At 37.7% G+C, this 20,808-nt stretch overlaps 1 protein-coding gene across 9 annotated transcripts in view; it reads right to left on the bottom strand.

Annotated features, from left to right (window-relative positions):
• Positions 1–6,736: 6,736 nt before the first annotated feature.
• NDFIP2 (Nedd4 family interacting protein 2) overlaps positions 6,737–20,808 on the bottom strand; it is a 71,143-nt gene continuing 57,071 nt past the window's right edge. For 2 of the 9 annotated variants that reach the window (XR_014071216.1, XR_014071218.1), the window contains exons 6-9: positions 16,443–16,652; positions 14,890–14,956; positions 12,103–12,208; positions 9,056–10,037 (exon numbers count right to left, since the gene is read on the bottom strand). Coding sequence is in view for 6 of the 9 variants with exons in the window: in XM_081549852.1 (XP_081405978.1) it covers positions 12,105–12,208; positions 14,890–14,956 (171 nt within the window). In the remaining 3 variants the exon portion in view is untranslated. Of the gene's footprint in view, positions 11,610–12,102; positions 12,209–14,889; positions 14,957–16,442; positions 16,653–20,808 lie in introns of all 9 variants that reach the window. The other 7 variants (XM_081549852.1, XM_081549855.1, XM_081549850.1 and 4 more) reach the window with 4 other exon arrangements.

The raw sequence follows: 20,808 nt of genomic DNA, 5'->3' as shown, positions 1-20,808 counted from the left end.
TCCCTCCCTGGGACGAGTCTCCGTCCCTAACTCTTTTGTCTCTCTTTTTATCTTTTATAATTTCTCCTACCTGCTTTTGAAGATAATGCGCTGTGTTTCTGGATGCCTGACGTCCTCTGCCAGCGTTCAGAAGTAGTTTTGTGAAGTTTGTTCAGCGTTCAGATGTTCTTTCGATAAATTTGTGGAGGAGAGAGTGGTCTCCCCGTCCTATTCCTCCGCCATCTTAGCCCCGCCCCCCTCATTAGTTACGTATTTCATACATTCATGCGTGCTAAGTTGCTTCGGTCGTGTCTTACTCTGCAACCTTATGTACTATAGCCCGCCAGGCTCCTCTGTCCATGGGATTCTCCAGGCAAGAATACTGAAGTGGGTTGAGCCCTTCTCCAGGGGATCTTCCCAACCCAGGGATCGAACCTGGGTCTCCTACATTGCAGGTGGATTCTTTACTGTCTGAGCCACTAGGGAAGCTCTATTTTGTACATAGTAGTGTATGCATATCAACCCATTGCTCCTTCAAATACTCTTCCAGCTCTTCAATGAGCATTCAGTTACTCCTTCCCCTTAAGTAAACACATCTAATTGCTGTTTTCCTTCTCAAGAAATCAAAGGGAGACAAACTCAGTTATACAACTAAACATGTTATCCATTTCTCATGCACCTTTTTACTGCTGCTGCTGCTGCTGCTGCTAAGTCACTTCAGTCATGTCCGCGACTCTGTGCGACCCCATAGACGGAAGCCCACCAGGCTCCCCTGTCCCTGGGATTCTCCAGGCAAGAACACTGGAGTGGGTTGCCATTTCCTTCTCCAATGCATGAAAGTGAAAAGTGAAAGTAAAGTCGCTCAGTTGTGTCCGACTCTTAGCGACCCCATGGACTGCAGCCTATCAGGCTCCTCCGTCTGTGGGATTTTCCAGGCAAGAGTACTGGAGTGGGGTACCATTGTCTTCTCTGCTTTTTACTGATACATGAATGCTAAAGAGTGCTGGACCAGGGTGAGAGGAGTGATGTACCATGATTTAAGGCATTAGTGGTACTTTTTATTTTCTTTACTGAAGAATGTCCTTGTTTCCATCTTTAAAGATTTTCAAGTCACCCTCAAATCTGTGGCTCATCACTAGAGATAGAAATGTTTAAGATTTTTTGAAGCATTTAAAATTTTTATGGACATGAGCAACTATTACTATATAGTCTGCTTCCTTCTCCAAAAAAAGCTAAAAACTATTCCTACCTCCAAGAATCTTGCTAGCTTTATTTTCCAGATATTTCTGGAAAAATTTCAGCATTTACAGGCCCCATTGTACACCTGGACTCTTTAGTCTCACAATTCAAGGTCACTGCTTTCTGGTTCTCTGGGTAACATGTTCCTTTCATTCTCTTTGCAAGCTCCCATCACCAAGGCTCTGTCTATGTTTCACACAGCACCAAGTTCAAGGCTTAATAATCATAAAGCTTTACCTGCTTCTATTAGCATTCTTGAAACACACTGAAATAAGTAACCAATGACTATAACTGGTAGGGTTTTTCTCCTATCTAAATGACTTATAGGATTAAGTACTTACTTGAACTCTCACATGAATATTTCTTGGCATTTTTTTTCCTGGTTTAGATTTTAGTAATTGCACAACTGAAATCCTTGTTATATGACAAGAGATTTTTGAATGAAACCTGCACCTTTCATGCTAAACTATGAGACTCTGGATCTTGATGAATACCTTCTGTTTTCACTGGCTTTCTCTAGCCAGGAAAAGGAGTTGCAGCCTTGGTACTGCAGGCAGAGTAGAACCCCAGATCCTCCACTTGGACTGCTCTGATGCTTAAGAAGAGGACCTCATTACTGCCGAGGAGGGAAGGGTATTCCAGCTCCTCACATGGTGTCCACTCACCCTGAGGAGGGGGGCCTTGTCATCACTGTTGATGAAAGTCCTAACTCCCACTAGACATCTTCGGCTTTTCATTTTTATTTATTTATTTATAGAGTTATTTGGCTGCCCCAGGTCTTAGTTGCGGTATGTGGATCTAGTTCCCTGACCAGGGATTGACTCTCGAACCCCTGCCTTGGGACCGTGGAGTCTTAACCACTGGACCACCAGGGAAGTCCCAGTCATAGACATTAAAAAATAAATAAATCCAAGATGAAGAACCCATCATTTAAGAGGAAGCTGGTGAAATAACCTATCCCAGTATCAGAATCAAGCTGCTCACCAACCTACTTTCTGATCACTTCCCAACCATGACTGCAGTGCACTGGCTCCCTGAGCAAAAACCACAAGTCACCAATGATAAAGTAATAGCATCTCATAGTGAAATTCTGAGGGACTGGCTTGCAGGCTTCCAAGCTTCACCCCAGAGAGGCGTGTGCACGCTTCCTCTGCCCCTACCAGCTGGAGTGCTTCACTGTTTGGCACACAGGTACCTCCCTTCCACTCTTTGTGTGATTATGCCCCTTAAAATCAATGGTCATCTAAGCAACGTTTGCTTGAATTCCCACTTGCTTCAGAGAAGATACAAGGAGCCAGTACTGGGTCCACATGATCCTGCTGTAATCACTCTTGTCAGAGGGTCTGGCAGATCAAATGCCCACACCAGGCAGGGCCCTGCTTCAGGTCCTGGAGACATCAGCTAACACTAACTTGCAGCCTGGTCAGCAAACACACAATATAATGTCTACCTCTTTTGCCTAAACCTCACGTAATCCTCAGGTACGTACATATCATGCTTCCCAACAAACAGGTGAGGAAACTGAGGCGTTGGTTAAAGAAACTGCCTGAGCTTGCATGAGAGCTGATATTTGAGTCCAGGTTTAGCCTGGCTCCAAAACCCTGTCTTTCTGTTTGTTACACAAAGCCACCTCCCTTAATCAGCCACAGGCTCTTCAAGGATAGAGAAGGGAAGATACTAGTGAGAAAAAATTACTTTTTTTTTTGGAAGCAAAAAAAATCAACCGGATGATCAGTCCAATTCTGCTCGTGTTCCAGAAGATGGAGAAAGAAACTGCCTTCTCAGCACAAACGGTTCTATTCTGTCCCAAGGCTCCCACATGACCCTGGAGATACAGCCTTGCAGAGAAAGCCATGCAGTGTGTTTAAAAGCAGGAAAATCAGAAGGCTCTCAGTGAGAGAGGTCAAAAAACAAGAACTCCAGAAATGCTCATTAATGCTTTAAGATCTGTTTTATGTACCTTTTCCTTGCCCTGGAAAAGTCTGACTGATGTGTTTATCCTGACACTTTAAACTTGCTATCATTAGTTTACAAGGAGCTAGATACAGAGAGGAACACATGATAAGAGAGGGATCAGCAGTACTGCTAGATCGAACTCCCACCACTTCAAACTATGGGAAGATGTCCAGTCATGGAGCAGATGTATTGCACTGGAACCTCTGGAAACTGAGGCTGGGGTGTTAACTTCCCCCCAAATTCTCTGTTGATTATAATGCACTATACTGAATAACGGACTTCCCTGGTGGCTCAGATGATAAAGACTCTGCCTGTAATGCAGGAGACCCAGGTTTGATCCCTGGGTTGGGAAGATTCCCCTGGAGAAGAGCATAGCAACCAGTATTCTTGCCTGGAGAATCCCATGGACAAAGGAGCCTGGCAGGCTACAGTCCATGGGGTCACAAAGAGTTGGACACAACTAAGTGAATAACACACATACTGAATAACAATCACAGCTCTAAAGAGAGGTTCCAAGAATCATTCCATCAGGAATTCATCCCTGGACATCCCGTAGCATCAGGGAAATTTATGACTCAGTTGTCTCTTAAAAGTTTGTAACTCTCAGCTGAAGATTTAAGGTGAGGGTTTTTGCCATCTTGGTGAGTTACTCAGTTTTTCTGGGTCTCTCCCATGTTTCAGTTCAGTTCAGTTGCTCAGTCGTGTCCGACTCTTTGTAACCCCATGAATTGCAGCATGCCAGGCCTCCCTGTCCATCACCAACTCCCGGAGTCTACCCAAACCCATGTCCATTGAGTCAGTGATGCCATCCAACCATCTCATCCTCTGTCGTCCCCTTCTCCTCCCGCCCCCAATCCTACCCAGCATTAGGGTCTTTTCCAATGAGTCAACCCTTCTCATGAGGTGGCCAAAGTATTGGAGTTTCAGCTTCAACATCAGACCTTCCAATGAACACCCAGGTTAGATCTCTTTTAGGATGGATTGATTGGATCTCCTTGCAGTCCAAGGGACTCTCAAGAGTCTTCTCCAACACCACAGTTCAAAAGCATCAATTCTGCGGCACTCAGCTTTCTTCACCGTCCAACTCTCACATCCATACATGACCACTGGAAAAACCATAGCCTTGACTAGATGGACTTTTGTTGGCAAAGTAATGTCTCTGCTTTTAAATATGCTATCTAGGTTGGCCATAATCTTCCTTCCAAGGAGTAAGCGTCTTTTAATTTCATGGCTGCAGTCACCATCTGCAGTGATTCTGGAGCCCAAAAAAATAAAGTCTGACACTGTTTCCACTGTTTCCCCATCTATTTCCCATGAAGTGATGGGACCAGATGCCATGATCTTAGTTTTCTGAACGTTGAGCTTTAAGCCAACTTTTTCACTCTCCTCTTTCACCTTCATCAAGAGGCTCTTTAGTTCTTCTTCACTTTCTGCCATAAGGGTGGTGTCATCCGCTATCTGAGGTTATTGATATTTCTCCCGGCAATCTTGATTCCAGCTTGTGTTTCTTCCAGCCCAGCGTTTCTCATGAGGTACTCTGCATATAAGTTAAATAACCAGGGTGACAATATACAGCCTTGACGTACTCCTTCTCCCATGTTTACATATTATTAAACTTTTGTTCCATTTTATCCAGTTTGGGGGGGAAAAAAGTTCATTAATTAGGTGAACTGATGCTTTCCATAGTAATCATCATTTTAAAGACCTGGATTTAAGAAGTGATATTTTACTTCCTCTCTCATCACCTATTATATTAGGATGAGTGGTCATCAATGCTTGCTAGCAATTAATGGTCTTCAGGTCTTCTCTCTGAATGAATAAAATGGGAATTAAAATTTTAGAGCCCAAATGCCACAGTTAGTAAAACCAAATCACTATGCAGGAATTTAGATGGCTGAGAGGCTAAGTTTGATGGAAAAGAAACAATGTATTTCTACACTAGGGATTCCTGCACAAGTACAGTTCTTATACCTCCAGAGAAAAGTTCATACTTTCCCTACAGGGTAATTTGTTGCTTTTCACATTCTGAGAGCAGAGGCTGCCCTCCAGGTTTCTTCTGAGCTTTGGACAAACTTTGGTCTTGTGGATCTCATGATGCTCTGGTAAAGCTACAAGATGACACAGCTTTAAGGAAGGATAACTAGTGTCACTAAAGGTAAAACACTGATTTAAACATGAAAGAAGCAGGAATGTAACAAAAATGGGTTTGTTTTGGAAGCTTGAGACAGGAAAACTGCCTCCAAGGTTCTGTGAGCCAGGGGCTTCCCTGGTGGCTCAGTGGTTAAAAAAAAAAAAAAATCCACTTACCAATGCAGGAGACACGGGTTCAATCCCTCATCTGGGAAGATCTCACATGTCACAGAGCAGCTAAACCCGTGCACCATGACTATTGAGCCTGTGCTCTAGCATTCAGGAGCGGCAACTACTGAAGCCCATGTGCCCTCGAACCCCTAACTCCTCAACAAGAGAAGCCATGGAAATGAGAAGCCCGCATACCACAACCAGAGAGCAGCCCACGCAGGAAACAAAGACCCAGCACAGCCAAAAACAAACAAATAAAATTATATCTATAAAAGGTTTTGTGAACCAGTATGGGATTTGGGTGCTATAACCTCAGCTGTTAAAGGGGCGATAACTCTATCTCTTCCTTATTTGGGGCTTCCCTGGTGGCTCAGTGGTAAAGAATCCACCTGCCAATGCAGGAGATGCTTGTTGGAACCCTGGGTCAGGACAATCCCCTGGAGAAGGAAATGGCAACCCACTGCAGCATTCTTGCCTGGAAAATCCCATGGAGAGAGGAGCCTCAGAGTTACAGTCCATGGGGTCACAAGAGTCGGATAGGACTTAGCAACTGAACAACAATTTCCTTATTTAGCTGCTGGATTTTTCACTGGTTTCCCTGAAAACCAAGTGGGGTTTTTAAAAGCATATAGCTCAACCTCTCAAAATCAAACAAAAATTGAAAGCTAAGTAAAACATCAAGAAAAGTGAAAACAAGAAAACATACTGAGCTCTAACTGAGCTTTTAACTTTTATGAAGTAGAGAATGAGCTTTTTCTTTTTTTCTAACTACAGGGTAGGTTGCATTTTAACCTAGCAGTGGCTTAAGAGGTTAAAGCGTCTGCCTGCAGTGTGGGAGACCTGGGTTTGATCCCTGGGTCGGGAAGATCCCCTGGAGAAGGAAATGGCAACCCACTCCAGTACTCTTGCCTGGAAAATCACATGGACAGAGGAGCCTGGTAGGCTGCAGTTCACAGGGTCGCGAAGAGTCGGACGCAACTTCACTTTCCTTTTCTTTCCCTAATAAGAATACACTCATAAGCAGGTCTGATCTATGGTGACCACTAATCCTTTGCAAAGTAGAAATAAACATAAGTTATTTGCATTTATTAAAATTAAACTGCAACCTATCTCCCAACATACAAATTACTCACTCGCCAACCTAATTCCATGCCAGTTGTTGTCCACATAATGTAAGTTCAAGCATATGAACATTTTGTGAGGCCAAGGTGGTGCTAATATATTGTCAATCAAACTGATTTTCAAAAGGATGCATGACAGGTTCACAGTTCCACATTTACTGAACTTTATTAACAAGTAAAACACATATTAACATGTTCTATATATGGGCAAGGACATTCAATAATAAATGACACATTATCATCTAACAGTTGAACTTTATCAAGAATGAAGTTTTTAAAAATAATACACATATTTCGTGACTATTTGAAGAATTAACAAAAAAACAATTTAACAGCAGTTTAAACATATAAAAGCTCACTATTTACTATTTACCATAAGTGGAATCATTTCAATACAACTTCTATTTAAAAAAAAACAAAAAAAGGAAAAAAAACATAAGTACTGTATCTTTTACAGGCCTAATGGGTGTCTAGGCAAGGCTGTAACAACAGTAACTGACTCCTGCCCTAACACTGCAGTTCCCTCTCTCAAGGCAGTAGGTTTAGGCAGTCACTTTTCAATACAGTGGAGAGTTATATACAGGGTGATCATACAAATTCTCCTCCAAATTAGGACACTTGTGAGAGAGGAGGCACGATTTAAGCTCAGGAAATAGTAATAACCAGGTCTGTTATGAGCAAATTCAGGATATATGTCACTCTAGTTAAATACAGTTACCGGATGCACTATCATTACCTTTGTGCTTTATGTGGATAGACCAGTTGGAAAAAAAATTGTGGTAAATTAAAAAACTCTGAATTCTTCTCCAACTAGACCTTTGGAACTCCACTTTTCCTATCATTAGAGGTTTTGCTTGAAATATGAGTGATTATTGTCTTAACAAGTTAACATTTATGATCTTCAAAGGCATGGGATACAGCTTATAGACTCAAAATAAAAGGCTAGCATTAATATTCTTTTTCTATTAAAAAGAGTTTTCATTTTAACCAAGTATAATAGAATTTGCATTTTAAATTCCCAAAATGTATCCTGGACACATGGTATAGAAAACGTATTTTTACTTTAAATTCAGGCTTTTTTTTTTTCATGGAAACATAAAGATGGATTTTTCTGGTCATAATGAGCTTATTCAAATATAATAGAAATAATGTAATACATTTTTTTCTATTAGCTTCCAAGCTCCAGTTCACTTTCATTCAAAAACTGTTCATAGGTACCCTAACAAGGATTTTTGATTTTCAATTTATTTAAGGCAGAGTGCAAAGGCGGTTAAGTGTCTCCAAAACAGAGCAGCAGCTATGCTGTCCAAGCTCACAGGAAATGAAGGGAAGTGTGTAGGATATGATAAATGCAGGAGAGAATGCTGTTTTCTAAAAGAATATTCTGAGTCTCCTGATTGGATGATGAGATTTAAGACTATCAATGAACTCTACCAATTAAAGAGGATTAAGTAACAACACACTTGAATCTTACAGATTGCTGGGGGAAAAAATCAAAAAGTGAAGTTCTGACGTCGGGTCAACATCTACATGCATAAACCAAGTATTAAGATCACAAAAACAAAAATAAAATTTTTAATTGATGATAGTTGATCTAGTAATTTTAACTTACTCTGTATCATAGCTTAATGTCATTTAAAAACTATTACAAAGTACAGGTTTATAGGAAATTAATACGAAATAAAAAGTTCTAACCTCAGCTCACATTTCTTATAAATAAATTATAATGTTAATTAATTTCCAATTCAGGCAACTAAATCAAATATTTTGCTTTCTTTATCCCAAGCTGTTAAAGGGTACCTTAATCAATAATCAAGGGTTCAAGATACTTTAATGAATAATAAAAATGTTATGCAGGGGAGGAGAATAAATGATGTGTTTCCATCCAAAAAATAGGAGGCTCAATCAGAAAAAACAAAATGGCATGTTTAATTTACCAAAGACAATGAAGTAAATGAGAAAACACAGAGAAATACAAAAAAGTTATAAAGCATAATAAATTTTATTTTTTCAGAAGTGTAAAATGACCCTGAATAGTTTTAAATGTATCTTTTAGTAGTTGGTGTCTAATAATAAACAAGCAATTTTAAATGTTCTGTATACTTGTATTAACTGATTTTTAAGTTTAAAAGGTAATTTTTAATGTTGGCATTCAAAAGCAAAGATATAACTGAAAAGAAGACAGATGAACCATAAAATGATTTGCAAAAAGTAGTAGCTTATGAATGCAAAATAGATTCCAGTTGTAATAATACATATTCACATACACTCTTGCAACACACTCACACCCCTATATTCCACAGCACATTTCCATAACTTGAAAACAAATATTTCATGTATCTCGATTCAGGAAATGATTTTTACAAGTTAACCTTACAATCAGAAAGCAAGAAGATATTAAAAACACAAGTTTTTATTTGCTAAGCTAAACATCTAAAGGAAAAAAAATATTACAATGATACTGAAAGATATTTTTATTGGTTTTTTAAAAGACAAAATGCAAACGAGAATATCTTATTCAGAAAATTAATTTTCAAAAATGTCTTAAATGAAATAAATATAACGTCTAATACAATCTCTTCCTCTAAGAATCTATAAGATGGACAATGCTAAAAACCAAGCTTCTCATTTGAGAATCCCCAAAGCTGGCATGTCCCTTTAAAAAAAAGAAAAAAAGATTTTCTTATAAAGGAAATGTGGCATATCCAAGTTTTCTAAAATTTGTCCTAAAACTATCTTTAACATACAAATTTTCTAAATATATTAAGTCCACTTAAATTAAAATTAAGGAAAAGATACCTAGATACCATTTCTAAGAAAACAATGCAGAAAGTAATTTATGCATGGCTTGCATGGTTATTTACAGAAAGTTTTGCTAAATAATGATATAACTATCATGTTCAAAAGTCTGACAAATCCTTTCTAATAATCAGCACTGCAGGTTTCAAAAAAACTTTATATATAACAAAGAATGTTTCCTGTGTAGAGTTACTAGATAAATCTGAGAGCCAGAAACTGAAGCATTTGACATGGTTAATAATTTCATTTTTATTATACTAAATGTCAGGTCAGAAGTCAATGGCATTTACATGCTGGAAGACTGTTTATCACTCAACTCTTTCAATTATATCAAACACTGATTAATCAAATGTTACTGGACTTGACTGCTACAACTGTATGGTTTCTTTCAAGTATATGCAAATCTTTTAAATGGGCACATATGCAACTGTGCAAAACCAATGAAACATAAATATTTAAAAGAATGAACAGAAATGGCTTTTAAGCATAAACCACTCTGCCATTCAATTTTGAAGCTCTATCTTTTCTTCACTAATTTGTCTTCTGTGTTTAGTAGTCTTCTTATCCTATTAAAGTTGCAGGTTTACAGATGATCTGGAAATTTCACATTGATATAAGAAAGGAATGTGTGGTCGATGCAGTCTAGGGACAGAGAAAGAATTAGTCTTCAAATGTATTAAGTTGCAATTATCCAAATGACAGTACAATGAAAACCCATTTTACAGTATGACATCAAGTATATAATAGCCTTTTGGTAAGAATGACATAAAGTAGCACAGATCAAAATATATTCTAAAGTAACCTTCTAAAGAAGAGCATCTAAAAATATTTACATTATAAACTCCTGAAACAAGATAATCACACTGAATATTCACAGAATATCATTTAAATTAGTAAAATTACAAACTCTTAAGGTCACTGTGTATAAAGACACAGTTAAAGAGAAAATATGACATCTTCAAGGGGAAGGAAGAAACCTTAATGGAGCATTTAAAATAATATTTAAATACAATCCAGAAATGCAACTGCAATCATCTTCAGCAGAATTAAGTAAATTATGTTAGCTTATGTAACAGTCATATAAGCATAAAATTTAAGCAACCAAATCACAAACCATACAATTTATGTATACTTAGTCATAGCAACCTTAAAACATCTTGTACTTGGAGATACATCAGGAAGTTAAGTGTTTTAGTAGACCTTTGGCTTATGCAGTTCAAACACCTCAAAAGTTCAAAACAATGAAGTGTATAGTACTTGCTTTTAAAGTACTACAGCAAGGCATGAGGTCTCTTCACTGAAGATCTACTAGCCGCATAATAAATAAATGCCTGTACTATACACACAGCCTCCAGAAACTTACTTGATAACTAGTAAGACAATCTCTGCTCGTTTCTTTATTTTTCCATTTATTCAAGTTGTAGCCTTCATTGTTGATATAAACTGGTACATGTTAAGAAAACAGTAACAGAGCTTCTATTTTCTTCACACAACCTTTACTCCTTGATCCAGTTTGTTAAGATCAGTGCATGGCACTGCTTACAATAGCCAAAACATGGAAGCAATCTAAATGTCCACTGAAAGAGGAATGGATCGAGAAGATGTGGTACGTATACACAATGGAGTATTACTCAGCCATTAAAAAGAATGAAATAATGCCATTTGCAGCAACATGGATGGACCTAGAGATTGTCATACTGAGTGGAGTAAGTCAGAGAAGGAGAAACAGCATACGACATCTCTTACATGGTTGCCAGGGGGAAAGGACAGTTGAGGAGTTTGGCGTGGACAAGTACCCTCTGCTATATTTAAAATGGATGATCAACAAGGATCTACTGTATAACACAGGGAACTCTGCTCAATGCTATGTAGTAGCCTGGATGGGAGGGGAGTTTGCGGGATAATGGATACATGTGTATGTATGGCTGAGTGCCTTAGTTGTTCACCTGAAAATTATCACAACATTGTTAATCAGTTAAACCTCAATAAATCATAAAGTTAAACAAAAAAAAAGATCAGTGCATGGCAAATTGCTTTTCAGTCACAGATTTGGTTTTTTATTTGTCTGTTTTAGCCTGCAGATATCTGTGTGAAATTTACACTGTTTGATGCAAAATACCTATTCGTTCTGTGTAAGTGCTCTGTCATATTCTATTTTTCAAGCCTTTAGATGCTGTGCTGGTGGTTACTTCATATACATCCTGTATCCAAGCTCTAAACAGAAATTTAAAGGTCTGATTTAAAGTTTCAGTTTACTAATAATGTATTTTTAAAAACTAAAATGTAATGAAATTCAATTTTTAAAATGGAAGTTATCTTAAAAGTTTGCAATTTTTTAAACTTCAATACTGTTAACAGTATTAAAAATCTATTAAAAATGCTAAATTTGAGTAAACAACATGAGTACACATTAAGGGTTTAAAATGCATGGGGTGAGGGGCTTCCTTGGTGGCTCAGTGGTAAAGTAATCCGCCTGCCAATGCAGGAGGACAAGGGTTTGATCCCTGGGTTGGGAAGATCCCCTGGAGGACAAAATAACAACTCACTCCAGTATTCTTATCTGGAAAATCCCATGGACAGAGGAGCCTGGCGATCTATAGTCCATGGGATCTCAAGAGTCAGACACAACTTAGTGACTAAACAACAAATGCATGGGGTGAATTTGAATACAAAGGGAATTAACAGTTAATATATTAATATTTCTTACCTCTATAATAAGAAGAAATATCTTGTTCTATGAGCAGCTGCCATACTTTCAGACATGTTTCTGACTTTTAGATAATTAACAAATCCTCTGAAGAAAAGAAGCAGGCCTGAGGAGGTTGAAATATATGGATATATTACGCTCTTACAAAGAAAGGGGACATGATAAATTTGAAATAGACAATTACAAACAAGGTCCTCTTGGTCAAAGGAATTTAATGTGTAGGATTCCATTCATTCCACATTTTACACTATAATGATAGCTCTATTGTAAGGAAATACAATAAAATTTTACTGCCACCTCCAAATTCTTTCAATTTGTTAGGCCTAGATGTATCTAAAGTAAAGCAACTCTAGCCATGAAAGTTCTAGCTTACACAAAAATACACACTTTATTAAAGTATTTTTTTATCAAGGAAAGCTACCTAATGTGTTTAAAATGATTCGACTCATAGAAACCCCATTTTACATGAAACTTTTAAATTACTATAATGGCTAAGCAAACTAAGACATATTTACTGATATAAAGTATTCAAGAGAGAACATATGCAGCATATGTAATTGCTAACATTTATAGGATAAAACCAGTAATAAGCCTGTCTAGCCAGATCGGGTGCCTGTCATCTGCAAAATCTGTATTTAGAGATATGTGCATTATGTAAATAATTCAATTATTAGTTATTTCCAAGTAATAACAGTAGATTAATTTATAATAAAAAATTTGAGAAAAATCAAGACAGGAGACTTTGGAAGTAGCCACTCTAGTGAGTTCTTGAATGATTTGAGATACATCTTCTATTTCAGTGTTCTCCTCTGTAAAACAGTATTTTTAAATAATAACCATTTACATCACAAGTATCTTTAGTAATCAATAGAACAAAGCCTGTGAAATGTTTCAAAGTTCCAGATGAAAAATATTAGCTAAGTGTCAAAAGCATTACCATTATTAGTGAAGTCTTTGATATACTTAAGCATACAATTCTAAGGGAAATATTTATTAACTCTAGTAAATTTTTAACCAGGTAATAAGGGGGTGAGGTGGAGTTGGGGCAAGAAGCAGATGATATGTATGCAGGGAACTTTCCTCACCAGGAGGACGAGCCTGTCAATTTAAATTCAAAGTCTCAAATGAAATTTGTAACCCAATTCTAAGACAATAATTGAAGCCCTAAAATAAGAAGCATGGTTATAATAAATTAGAGACAGAAGAAAGAAGAGAGACACAAATAATGACTTAAAACAAGCGGTATAAATTTCACCTAAATCTGATCCCATCTGCTTCCCATATCCTCTTTTCCTTGTGTGACTCCCACTCTGAATTCCGCCCTTATGGCCTTCCAGATGCTGTTCAAAGATAATGACATTGTGATCCAAACATAAAAGTATTACTGAAAAATGTAAACCAAAATTATCTGTGAAATCCCTTCTTTAGTCTATGAAGCTGCTATCGTTAAGACCTATTTTGCTCTGCTCAGGCATTTTCCAAAATTAGCCAATTCCCACCTAGAAACCAATCAAGCAGCAGCTACGGCTTTTCAGTGTTCTGGGGTGTGCGTAACATTCTTCTGGGTATGTGACAGCAACATTCCCATCATGGATTAAGCTTTCACATTCCCCTCAATGCTAGATTATGGCTCTGATGAGGAATTAGGGCTGTGGCTGCATTCTACTGTGTTCCAAGGTTGTCTTCACAAGACTCTTCAATCCCCTAATAATATTTACAAGCCAGTATCTCACTCAACGTGCTTAAAGACCTAAAAGACATCATAAATTTTTTCGCTTTTGAGTAAGAAACTCAGTAACAAGCACAGAATCAGTCAAAAAACAATTAACAAGACAAAAAAAACTGGTTAAACTTTGTCCAATCTGACTCCCCAACAAAATCACAAGAGATATACAAATAATTGGAATAATTTCACTATAATTATCACAGAAAGAATCTAGGCTCTTTAGTGACCTTCGCTGATCACTAAGATTTTGTTTCCCAAAAGATCCTACAGATGCAACACCAGGACTAAATAAAAAAGCCAGGAGAACACTGCCACCTACTGAAGTGCTGTTTTCCGGTACAATTAATTTACTATAGAAATGTGGGCTCTTAAACCTAAAGAGAAACAACATGTATTTTTCATGTCGGTAAATAAATTTGAAATGTGGATTACAAGTATAATGTGATTTTAAGATTAACTTAATTATCATACATCTAAAGAGGAAAACACAAGGAAACACAGATTGGAAATCCATAAAATTCATCAGTATTAATAAACGATACGCCTAGTAAGAAGAAAACTCAACAGAAGCACTGTGATCATTAAGCATGAAGCCTTCCCTTACGCCTGACTGATTAATGATTAATGCAGAGTGCACTTCAAAAGTGTAAAGAAGGTTTCAGTGATCCAAAAATAAAAGAATAGGTAGAATATCGAACTAGCCTCCTCTCAACATTTCCTACGATCATTAAAAGAAAATCACGCATGTCTATTTTCCAAAATAAATGCTGAAGGCAGTTAGTTTTTAATCTTCTTATGATTTTCAAGTTTTGCAGTATTCAGTTATCATTCAACCACTGATTCTTTAAATTGACAGGCTCTGAATTTTAAATCAGAAACCAGAGTGTTATGTAGAACTATCTGGACAGCCAAGATGACATGTGTTTAGATATGGGAATTTTTCAATAGAAAATTTTTCTTTCACGTAAATAGCACAGTATATTCACATCTTACAATTTTGCGAAATACCAAAGTTAAACTAAATGCAAATTAGTCATACTGAAATGCATTAATAAACTTACCAAGTACAAGAAATATCCACCAAAGCCAGTATTGTCCATTGAAATATCCAGTAAAATAATCAGAAAACTATGGAATGAACATAAATATATTTATGTATATTATGTATTTATGGACCTAAATTTGAAAATCATAGATTAACCTCAGTTTCAGAATGATTTAATTCAAACAATCGTCAGCACATAAAACAGCACAAAAAGAAAAAAAGAAAAAATTACACATAAAATTATTTGAGAAAAAAAAACTTTTAGAAGTTTTTTATCAGCAAGCTAACTTATACAAAATATTTAAGAAATAAAAATCAGTTTCAAACTGCTTGTAAGGAAGAAAGATAAGTGCTATGTATCTGAATCCAACATTTTTCTCATTAAAGAGTTCACATGTCAGTTCTTTTCTCATAATCTCTCAGAGCCACAACTACCATCCCAAACACACTACAGCAACCCGCTGCTTTAGATATTAACACCAAAAGCCACATTAGTTTAATCTTATCAGATGGGGATGTTCTGCTGACCTCTAAAAAGAAGAGCTTTTGACCTTCTGCACACCCCCTACTGTTAATCACTGCCAAGAATACTAGGCACATAAAGACCCCCAACTCATTAGAGTCTTTTTTATTTTCAAACTAGATGCTCTAGCATTCATTTCCCAACAGTGAGCTGAGAACAGCTAAATGAACCTTGAAGTGGCATTTCAACAGTTCCTGTTAGTGGCTGTGGTAGACAGTTTATAAATTCTCTGTGAAATGAGAATGTGAACAGACAGATGGAAGGCAGGGTTTGATGACACTGAAGACAGGTATCTTTTCCTTGATTTGACTGTGGACATGATGATTTACTATTTTTTAAAAGTTTTCTTTTTAAATCTGTCTCATTTCCCTGTTTGTTTTATCTACTCTATTTCTACCAGTCTCCAACCTGAGTTTAACTAAAAATGGGTTTGTTAAAAGCACGTTTGTCCTCAGATGCATCTATTTCCAAATTTGTAAGTAATTATTTCCAACTTTTCATTGGTAATTTCCACAAAAGATTTAAAAAAAAAACTTACAGGTTTGGTAACAATAAAAATGCTTACAAACTGTAAATAATGTTACTGTGTGGGAAAGCACATCCACTAAAGGGTATCTAAATGTTTCTTAAAGCTTTTAAAGTATTTTCCCAGGAGGTACTTATAATACATGAACCATGATCTAAGTTCTCAGCTTTGAGTCTGAGAAATTTCAAAGAATAGAGATTTCAAAGTACCATTATAGATACAAAGCCCATGTATTCCTACACCTTTAAAATATGTACAATGAAAGAAGAATTGGAAAACTGTGAAAATATAGCTTGTAAAGTAGGACAGCTGCATTACTTTTTAATCAAATGATTAATAAGAAACAAAAGGCTTTCATATAGGTTTTAGAGATTATAAGAAAAAAAGGAATAAAGAACCAAAACCATACATTTTTACCTTTCTAATTTTTAAAGATACCTTAAAATATATTTAATATATAATATCCCCAACAAGAGGCAACCAGAAAAGAATAAAGTAATTCTTCACCAAAAGTACCGACCTGCAGCTGTTCTTTATCTGTTCTCAAGTAAATAATATAAGAATATAATCATCTTCATTTTGAAGTCAAAGGGAAAAACTCACTACATAAAAAGAATACACTAATAAGCTTTGGGGCTCATCAGTAAAAAATCATAGGGCTCAGTCGTGTGTTTTGGGTTTTTTAAAACTCATATTCAGTAGTCAACCACAGGCTGCAAGAAATCAAATTCTGGAAAATAAATTAACCAACAGTAAGAATTTATCTGATTTAAATTTTTGAAATAATTATGATTTTGTTAATATGACACCAGTATTTTACTGTTTACTTCCTCTCTACTTTTAAAAGGAATTGTCAGCTTTTAATAAAATGTATATGCAATTTTAAACAAATAATAAAAACATTAAAAGCCTTGGAGAGAATCTTGGGCTAAACATATTTCCACTAAACGTGAGGCTCACAGCAATTCAGAACAAAAAGAAAACCAGCAATGTGATTTATAAATTACTTATTATCTAATAAAAGGAAATGTCAGGCTTTTAGGAAAAAAACCTTTCCCTCAGCACTGAACTCCAAGAGGAATTTATTGCTTGGAGCATTGTAACAAAAGTCAAAGTACAGTCAAAGTTACAGAGGCAGTACAAAATTAGGAAAACAGGCACCAAACGGAAGTCAAGCTAGATTCTAATCCACAAACTGTGGGACACACTCAGCAAGCTATTAGACTTTTTATTCTGTTTCATCATCAATAAAACAGCTAGCTTGTCTCCAGCATCACTGATGACACAGGATTATTCGGTGTTTATAATGAATTATACCTGGAACATAGTAAGTCTTCACTGAATGGCAACTATTATTTTAAAACAGAAGATTCTTTAAAATCCTTTTCTTTTATCAATTCTCAATATACACTACAGGTATAACATTAACCTTAACTCAGTAAAGGTATTTTAAAGGGAAGCTAAACAGTCTCAGGGATTAAACTTCATGCTATTCAATTCCTTACAAAACTTTGAGAAACTCCAGTCTTTGAATTTAAGGTCCCATCTTATCACACTGACTGGAGTTGATGAGGAGACAATCTAACTCCTTCACAACCTGGGAAATGCAAAAAACCAAAATGGCTGTCTGAGGAGGCCTTACAAATAGCTGTGAAAAGAAGAGAAGCGAAAAGCAAAGGGGAAAAGGAAAGATATACCCATTTGAATGCAGAGTTCCAAAGAATAGCAAGGAGAGATAAGAAAGTCTTTCTCAACAATCAATGCAAAGAAATAGAGGAAAGCAATAGAATGGAAAAGAACAGAGATCTCTTCAAGAAAATTAGAGATACCAAGGAAACATTTCATGCAAAGATGGTTGGATGGCATCACCAACTCAATGGACATGAGTTTGGGTAGCCTCCGGGAGTTGGTGTTGGACAGGGAGGCCTGGTGTGCTGCAGTTCATGGGGTCGCAAAGTCGGACATGACTGAGTGACTGAACTGAACTGAACCTGGGGTTCTATGAGAGAATTAGGCCTTAATATACTCGAGTCTGGAGAAGGCAATGGCAACCCACTCCAGTGTTCTTGCCTGCTGAATCCCAGGGACAGGGGAGCCTGGTGGGCTGCCGTCTATGGGGTCACACAGAGTCAGACACGAGTGAAGTGACTTAGCAGCAGCAGCAGCATACTAGGGTCTGAAGAAGGCAATGGCACCCCACTCCAGTACTCTTGCCTGGAAAATCCCATGGACGGAGGAGCCTGGTAGGCTGCAGTCCTTGGGGTTGCTAAGAGTCGGACACAACTGAGCGACTTCACTTTCCCTTTTCACTTTCATGCATTGGAGAAGGAAATGGCAACCCACTCCAGTGTTCTTGTCTGGAGAATCCCAGGGACAGGGGAGCCTGGTTGGCTGCCGTCTATGGGGTCGCACAGAGTCGGACACGACTGAAGCGACTTAGCAGCAGCAGCAGCAGCATACTAGAGTCAAACATTGCATATAATGCATTGATTTCTTTCTTATGATTCTAGAATGATACTAGCAATTCAATAACCTTAGGAAAACTGAGAAAGTCAAATTATTTTCCATGTTTCTGTGACTCAGACAAGAAATCCCATTTGAGTAATAGTCACTAATTCTATTACTAACATAACCAGGGTTGGACTAGATTATCTAGTTCCAACTCTTTGAGTTTTTCCTACTAGTAACTTCTGCAGGGGCAGGGACTGTCTCTATCTCTGCATGCCTCATAACACCTAACAGATTTATGCTTGTGGTGAGAACTTACTTTACATTTTTCAAATGAAATTAAAACAAAGAACTGCCAGGGGGCAGTTCTTACAATGGCCAGGTTTTAATCACCTTAAAAGAAGCCAGTCTGCAGGTCCCACCAAGAATCTGGGACTGTTTAATAACCACAGCCTATAATCTGGTCTGAACAGAGACATGGTCTGACAAGATTACTGAAACCCTGGGAAGTAATAAAATAAGTTTAAAAATAATGAAGAAACACATAAAATTCAGTTTTAATATTTTTGTAATGGGTGATTTTCTTAAGATATTTGATAATGTAGGTGCGTAAATGAAGTGTCTGAAGCACTGAAGCTGACATATTAGTATGTGGTTCTACTGAAAATTTCAGGAGGACTTGGCTCATTCAATTAGAAGTCATTGTTTAAATATACATGATTTGTGGAAAGTACATATTTTATTAATTGTATATAGCATTTAAATGTGTGGGTTACTTTTAATAAGAGTTTAGTTAACAAAGCCACTTTCCTAGCTGAAGAAACCAGGGGAAAATCCTTGTGAAAAGGAGCCAAAGGGGCCTTCAAGAGGCAAAGGAAAAGAGCTGGGGGAAGATTATGCTAACAATAGTACTGCCTGTGCAATGGTTACAAAAATTTATTTTTTGCTGAGATGGGAGAAAGAAAAGAACTTATTGTTACCTCCCTAAACAACATTTTGTAAATGACATGAGGGAGACAGATGGTGATTTCCAGGAACAACTGGAAAATGAGAAGAAAGGCTTAGAAGGAACATAGGGGTCAAACCCAGGTGTCCCACATTGCAGGCAGATTCCTTACCTGCTGAGCCACAAGGGAAGCCCAAGAATACTGGAGTGGGTAGCCTATCCCTTCTCCAGCGGATCTTCCTGACCCAGAAATCCAACCAGGGTCTCCTGCATTGCAGGTGGATTCTTTACCAACTGAGCTATCAGTTCAGTTCAGTTCAGTCGCTCAGTCATGTCCGACTCTTTGCGACCCCATGAATCGCAGCACGCCAGGCCTCTCTGTCCATCACCAACTCCTGAAGTCTACCCAAACCTATGTCCATCGAGTCGGTGATGCCATCCAACCATCTCATCCTCTGTCGTCCCCTTCTCCTCCTGCCCCCAATCCTACCCAGCATTAGGGTCTTTTCCAATGAGTCAACTCTTCGCATGAGGTGGCCAAAGTATTGGAGTTTCAGCTTCAACATCAGTCCTTCCAGTGAACACCCAGGACTGATCTCCTTTAGGATGGACTGGTTGGATCTCCTTGCAGTCCAAGGGACTCTCAAGAGTCTTCTCCAACACCACAGTTCAAAAGCATCGATTCTGCGGCGCTCAGCTTTCTTCACCGTCCAACTCTCACATCCATACATGACCACTGGAAAAACCATAGCCTTGACTAGATGGACTTTTGTTGGCAAAGTAATGTCTCTGCTTTTAAATATGCTATCTAGATTGGCCATAACCTTCCTTCCAAGGAGTAAGCGTCTTTTAATTTCATGGCTGCAGTCACCATCTGCAGTGATTTTGGAGCCCCCCAAAATAAAGTCTGACACTGTTTCCACTGTTTCCCCATCTATTTGCCATGAAGTGATGGGACCAAATGCCATGATCTTAGTTTTCTGAATGTTGAGCTTTAAGCCAACTTTTTCACTCTCCTCTTTCACCTTCATCAAGAGGCTCTTTAGTTCTTCTTCACTTTCTGCCATAAGGGTGGTGTCATCCGCATATCTGAGGTTATTGATATTTCTCCCAGCAATCTTGATTTCAGCTTGTGTTTCTTCCAGCCCAGCGTTTCTCATGATGTACTCTGCATATAAGTTAAATAAGCAGGGTGACAATATACAGCCTTGACGGACTCCTTTTCCTATCTGGAACCAGTCTGTTGTTCCATGCCCAGTTCTAACTGTTGCTTCCTGACCTGCATACAGGTTTCTCAAGAGACAGGTCAGATGGTCTGGTATTCCCAGCTCTTTCAGAATTTTCCACAGTTTATTGTGATCCACACAGTCAAAGGTTTTGGCATAGTCAATAAAGCAGAAATAGATGTTTTTCTGGAACTCTCTTGCTTTTTCGATGATCCAGCGGATATTGGCAATTTGATCTCTGGTTCCTCTGCCTTTTCTAAAATCAG

Source organism: Giraffa tippelskirchi, chromosome 12 (assembly GCF_054371585.1).
Source record: "Giraffa tippelskirchi isolate mGirTip1 chromosome 12, T2T-mGirTip1v1.2.pri, whole genome shotgun sequence".
Taxonomy (NCBI): domain Eukaryota; kingdom Metazoa; phylum Chordata; class Mammalia; order Artiodactyla; family Giraffidae; genus Giraffa; species Giraffa tippelskirchi.
Note: the sequence above shows the minus strand (reverse complement) of the source record. Positions and strands in the feature narration are given on the sequence as shown.